The sequence below is a fragment of the Pygoscelis adeliae genome, unplaced genomic scaffold (genome assembly GCF_000699105.1).
Source record: "Pygoscelis adeliae isolate BGI_AS28 unplaced genomic scaffold, ASM69910v1 Scaffold4, whole genome shotgun sequence".
NCBI classification, from domain to species: Eukaryota; Metazoa; Chordata; class Aves; order Sphenisciformes; family Spheniscidae; genus Pygoscelis; species Pygoscelis adeliae.
In genome coordinates, this window is record NW_008824986.1 from 14,943,026 (window position 1) to 14,949,713 (window position 6,688).

Genomic DNA, 6,688 nt, shown 5'->3' on the forward strand with positions numbered 1-6,688 from the left:
GAAAAGACAACAGAGAAAATGTTCCCAGATACCAGTGTAGAAACAATGAAATCACATTCAAAAAAGTTAACTTTTAACTACAGCGTAATGTGTCCTCAGCCTGGGGAGCTGGAGAGGTCTTCTGTTCCAAGATAAAAGGAGACAGAAATATGGTGATATTAGTGAAGAATGTGGGGGTTCTAGTAGTTGGTCAGAAAATAACAAAGCTTCTTCAAAGAGATATGGCATCTTTATTCACTGTCTATTCAAGTATTTAAATTATGCCAGTAAGAACAATTGTGATTGCTTCCTATACAGTAGCAGGACAGAGCACCTCAATTTGATAAGCACTCAAGAGCTGATTCTTTTTCTTTCTGCTATGAATCTCTTTTTCACATTGCTCACTTCTCCATGAACCTTAGAGATTTGATAGAGTGTATTTAATCTTCCATTGAAAGAGGCTATTGAGAAAAGTAAGAGAAGCTTTGAATTTAAGAGGAATTGGCAGCAATGAAAAGAAAAGTACAATCTTGAAAGATTTCAGAGCTATCACACCTCATTCCCAGGTCCCACCATAAATAAGATAAAGTAATAACTGTAAACATAATATTGTAAATAAAAGTAAAGGAATAGAGGATTACGATCTACCAAAAACCCAGCCTAGATTAGATATTCATTATTATCCATGTATTGTAATTCTCCCTCTATTTCAGGTGAAGCTTCCAGAATCCATTTCATGCATTATTACACTATTCCAACATCACATTGCCTTGCATATTATTATTTCTTTTCCAATGTACTGCAATTACAATAAAAGAATGCAGTAATGTAGCCATTATCTACAAACAAAAATATGCAGTATACTCTGTATTCTTTAAACCTGTACATATAAAACACAACATTGAAATTCGACTCACAGTTGCTTTATTTATTTATTTGTTTGTTTGTTTGCTGTAATCTTTGTTAATTAAGATAGATGTTAACTAGGGGGCACTGTGTACGTGAAGGACCGAGCATGAGGTTTGCTCCCTTCTTAATGCCTGTGTCTTGCGTTCCTTCAGCTCACATCCATCACGAACGGACTGCCAGGTGAGCTGGCTGTCACTCCAGCCCAGGCTAATAGATTCTCCAGTGGCTTTTGTTACAGCTCGTGTCATGCTATTAAAACTCTGTGCCTTGAAAATGGCATAACATATGTAGCTGAGACTTGTCAGCTCCAGGTAATCAGACGCTGCTTGGTTTCAGAAGCAGATGCAGATGAGACTAGCAATATAAATATGCAAATCACAATGGTCCCTTGTCAGCACCACTGTTCCTACCTCTAATGGACCTCGTAGAAAGTCTGTTTGCTCAGCTCCTACTTCCAGTGCTACATCGACAGAAGCAAAGGGGCGGCTGGCCATCTGCTGTCGCTCCCGCATAAGTTGCTGATGAGGAAAAAATGATGTTTTAACAAAACATTAAAAAATGCACCAGATATTAGTCTGCCCTACTATACCTCCCATTAAAACATAAGAATGCAAATAGCATGCAAATAGTAATATTTGTAATATTAAAGGGAGAAAGTTATACTAAATTATCATCATCTATATTTACTCGAGAACTGAGCCCGGAGGGCTTATGTTGTCTACAAATGGTCTTTCAGCTTGAACTCTGATGAAATCTCCAAATGAAAGCTTCCCTAACTGACTGTTCACTCTAAATAACTTTGCTATTTGTGCAAGTTGCAAGCAAATATGGGAAATGGTTGGTAAAAATAGTTGAAGCCTAATTCCACTGATAATACACTTGCCAAGAACAAGTCCACTTGGCCTTCAAATTTTCATACTTCACAACTAAGCCAGATGGAGTTAATAGTGTCAGGACTCATAATTTTATGCACTATCTTTTCCGCAGTTACTTATATATGAAGAATAATGTGTCAGGATTGGGAAGCCTGCATCAGTGTACTTGAATACAATCAGCTATGCTCACAGAGCTTGTATAATCCCTTCCAATCATACCAGTGTGCACAGAAGTCCCCAGCAAAGCCACAAAGCTAACTCATATTTCTTCCTCAATCTGTAATTAGAATGCTTATTAAACCATGATGAATAAAAATGATGACCAGCACTAGATATTGCAGATCTTACTTCACTGGTTCAGCGCAACTAATAATAGCATTATTAAATATTTAAAGTGAATGAGTCGTGCAATTAAAGTTGTGTGCTCCTTCAACTGAACAGGATGTCACAGCATCTTGAAGAGACAAAATGCTTGCAAAAATATTTTATTAGAAAAGAGCTAAGTTTCATTTTCTTAGCATTTTTCTCCCTATTATTTCTCTGGAAAGCTTAAAACATTAGAAACTGGTATTTGAATGTAAACTACACTAGCACTGTGATGTACTGCTCATAAAAGCCTTTGAAATAATAAAAGGTATGCAAGCAAATAGTTGCTGGCAGCTTACTAATAAACACTTGATTTAAGGTCTGTTACAAAGCAACAAGTTCATTTTGTAATACTTCTTATGCATTTTTTCTTGACTTGCATTGTAAGATAGTCTATAGAAATCTAAAGAAGCACTCATAACGTTAAAATCAAAACAGTAAAGTAGTCTCCTAATGCATACCCAGTATATTCCTAAGGCCTGGTTTTTATAAACATGCAGTATATTTGTCAGTAAGCACCTGCGCAAATGGGCTCCCAGTATATCATACTAAGAGGACAATTGATATGTCTTTGGGTGAAACTACATTTTATATTTAGAATAAATAAAAGCTTATTTTGAATATCTAGATAGTTAAAAATTAGGGTTTTAACCCTTCGTTTAAAAATGAAACTGGTAGTCTCTGTATACTGATTTACAGCAGCACTGATTTGCATCAATGCAATATATTCATAGATTTTACAGCCAGAAAGAACAACTATGACCCTCCAGTCTTACCAACAACTTGACAAAGACCACAAAAATTTAAAGCATAAAATACTGAGTCACTACATGCTAAAATTACTATATCTAGCTCCTTTTCTTCCTAAAATAACAAAAATTTAAGAAAACAATGTTATTAGAGCAGCCCTGCCATATGGAACTCATTACAGTATTGTAAGTCTACAGAGCTACTGGCAAATGCTTACTTTTTAATGGGAAACCAAACATTGTTTTAAACAAATAGAATTGCTTGGGGAAAGTATTTAAACGAGCAGAAAAACCTATGCTCCAAATGCACAAACAATTATTTAAAAGATTTACGTAATACAGACTATAAAGGAATGTGTATTTGATATGCTCTCTGTTTTTTTAAGGCTAGCAGTTTTCTTCACTTCTGCTCCTGGTCATGCGTTCAGTAAAACCTTTTCATTCACAAGGTCGTTACTGTAATTTTGATACTCTCTCATTTGAGAAGAGTACTACGAAGATCCTTAATTAGCTCTGTAAACAAGAATGAAAACTTTAAACTGTTTGGCTGCCCATGAAGCGCTGCTGAGTTTGGTGGCTGAGGACTTGCACGTCAAAGAAAAGTGCTCTATTCAAAATACTGCTTCTTTCTGTTCAGCATTTTAAAGCTCCCTGTAGGGTGCAGAAGAGGAAAAATAAGATGCAATGAGAAGAAATACAGGAACATATTATGATGTTTAAAATCAGTTTTGTGGCTGGAAAAGGTCACTAACTCCCACCATCTGCAACTGTCCGTGTATCAAGCATGGGACAAAGGTAAAGTTCCAGTTATAGAAAACCTTGAGTTAGATTATGGCATGGCAGGTGGCATTCATGTGTGACACCCTGTGCTCCAGTCACACGCTGTTTTCATGTAGCCCATACGGGTACGGGGAAATTCCCATCATTCAGCCATAGGCCAAGAAACAGGGAAACTTCCAAAGACAGGTATTGTAAGAAGAGTGAAAAAACTCTTCCTTACCTTTTTCTTATCAGACAAAGAGATTAAAAAAAACACACAGATTTCATCATAGCTCAGGTAGAAATAAACATAGGATAGTGGAAAGTGGAACTACGCTGGTGTTACTTACATACTCATATCCAAAAAAAATTACTGCATTTAAAAATCATACAAACAAAAAATAAATACATACTTCTTCAGTAATTAGGGATATTTATTTGGAGACAAAGAATAGATGGACATTATTGACATGTAATACTTGAATATCTTATCACACATTTAATTTATAATATTCAGAATTAAGCACATGCCTAAATATTCACTTAAAACTATGGGAAATTCAAAACGTTCCTTTCTCAGCATAGGACTGAGAAATTCAATGAGCATTTATCTGACTGAGCAGACAACCAATTTCAAGGTCTACCATCATTTTAAACCCATATTTTTAAGTCCAAGGGTATTGACAAGATTAATTTTTTAGGCATCTCTATTATTTTGCAACAATTTTAAATAATTTTGGACATGTAGACATCTTCTCCCATAGATTACATTAATTTTGAGTTTTGGTGTGCCAGTCAAAAATACCTTTGACACAGGACCTGCTTCCCCATCTAGAAGTATATCACAGGAAACCATTTGCCTGGCTATACAATTCAATTTTACCATTGATCAAAAAATTCTCATGAGGGATACTTCTCCTCCGATCAATGCAGTTTGGAATGAATTAAAATGTTCCATAGCATCTTGTATAATCTTCTATGAGAAAATGTATTTGTTGCAAAGTTCTTATTTAAGTAGAAATGTTGCATTTCATTGGTTTTATTTTGGTTGATAACATTTAGACTTACTTTCAAAATATTTTAATGGCCATATTGTATTCATGTACAATAAAACAGTCAATGCAAAATACATATTACAATGATTTAACACTAACAGGATACATTTCAGCAATCCCAGGCTGACATGTTTCAAATCTTTTGTATTTTAAGAAGCATTGCCATTTTGCTTCTTTTTCATATTTAGAAGATTTTTTTTCTTTTTCTTTTTTTTTCTCTTTTTTTTTTTTTTTTAAGACTTGGTCTCTCATGTGGAATAGGATACTGTTGTTCTGACTAGCACTGCTTTTTCTATGCTATTCTCTTCACCTTCCAGCATAACTGTCCTAGAAAAGCCCTAACTGAAAAAAAAACTAATAAAGTACATGAGATGTTAGGAACTAGGACAGGTGTACTTTCTCTTTGTTATATAGTAACAGACATTCTTGAGAGACTGATAGATTAGGATAGCTGAAAAGGATAAGACCATTTTAGTGCCATAATAGGGTGAATAGAAAAATCCTTTCAAAGATCTTTCTGTTGCTGTTTGGCACATTTATGGGCTAGTTTAGCCCATTGGCAAGCAAGGTACATGTTAGAGAGTGCCGTAAAGCATGCACAGACAAGTGTGCCTGCCCAAGTTCATGGGGCAGATTGACAGCTAGGGTAAATTAAGCAGGTGGCAAACGCTTGTAAAAATGTTAGGAAGACTTCTGACAGCCAGACCAAAACAGTTTTCCTTTTGGCTGTTTAGAGCCAGGCAGTCTCCGTACCCTATTTCAGAAATAAGGAAGGATACGGCAGTTGAAATGTTGCCTATTATTTTAACAACAGCAAAAACTGCCTAGGTTTTCTAGGTTTTCTTCCTTCACATCTTAGATTTTTTTTTTTTCTTTTTTCTCCCTAGATCAGATCACTACCAACATTGTACCAGGACATCCATGACTTTGTCAAGGTGAGTATTCAAAACTGCGAAGAATGGTAATTCTGCAATCTCTCTGGCAACTCCTGTCCAGTCCACTGCTGCACTACCCTCCTAGTGACAAAGATCTTCCAAATGTCTAATCTGAAATTCCTATTCTGCTTATTCATCACCCAGCTCTGACTTGCCTGCAGTTACAACTTGGTCTCTGTTTCTCTCTCTCTCTTGTTTCTGTGCTGTCAACTGCTGATGTGAATAACACCAAAAGGCTACAACAAAAGCATTAACAATGCCATGCATTAAATCTGAGTTTTATAGGAAAAGTGTTTGCAATAAGGAAAAATGTCAAAACCTCATGGAGAGCTGCATTGGCTAATTTCTGATCACATTGCATTTGACAGACTCCAAGGGTTAAAAAAATGAAAAATGTATGTAAATGGACCGCCCTGCAAAAACAGAGTCTCTATCAGCAGTGCAATTCAGTCATTCATCGCATATTCTTGAGGTTTCTCATTGCCATAGCTAATCAACAGAAGCAACTTAAATGGGTTTAAATGACTACAGAGATCTGAGTGGACCACAGGCATTTTAGTTAGAAACACAATCTAATTCTCTTCAAAAATCTTAAATTCTCATTCTCAAACTGAATTATACATAGTGATATTTTAATGAAGCTCTGATTATTTGCTTTAATTTGCACCAGACAAAGATCGCCTTCTCTGTAACTTTTCTCATTGTAACTTGGTGTTACAAATCTCTTCAAATTAAATTAGCTATTTACATAGCTGGAAAGGAGAGCAATTTCTCATTTACATGTTGAATAACCTATTTGACTTGGTTAATTTCCAATTCAGCTGATTTCACTGGAAAGGCATATCATAGTCATTAAACTATTTTGTTGTTTTTTAAGTGAAATAAGCTCACCATTATAGAATCATAGAATCATAGAATCATTAAGGTTGGAAGAGACCTCCAAGATCATCGAGTCCAACCGCCAACCCAACACCACCATGCCCACTAAACCATGTCCCTAAGCACCTCATCTACATGTCTTTTAAATATTTCCAGGGATGGTGACTCAACCACTTCCCTGG

At 35.7% G+C, this 6,688-nt stretch overlaps 1 protein-coding gene across 1 annotated transcript in view; it reads right to left on the reverse strand.

Moving 5' to 3' along the window:
- ATRNL1 (attractin-like 1) overlaps positions 1 to 6,688 on the reverse strand; it is a 548,413-nt gene that overhangs the window by 130,550 nt on the left and 411,175 nt on the right. The window contains exon 27 of the mRNA XM_009325920.1: positions 1,299 to 1,406. Within this exon, the coding sequence (XP_009324195.1) occupies positions 1,299 to 1,406 (108 nt within the window). The remainder of the gene's footprint in view (positions 1 to 1,298; positions 1,407 to 6,688) is intronic.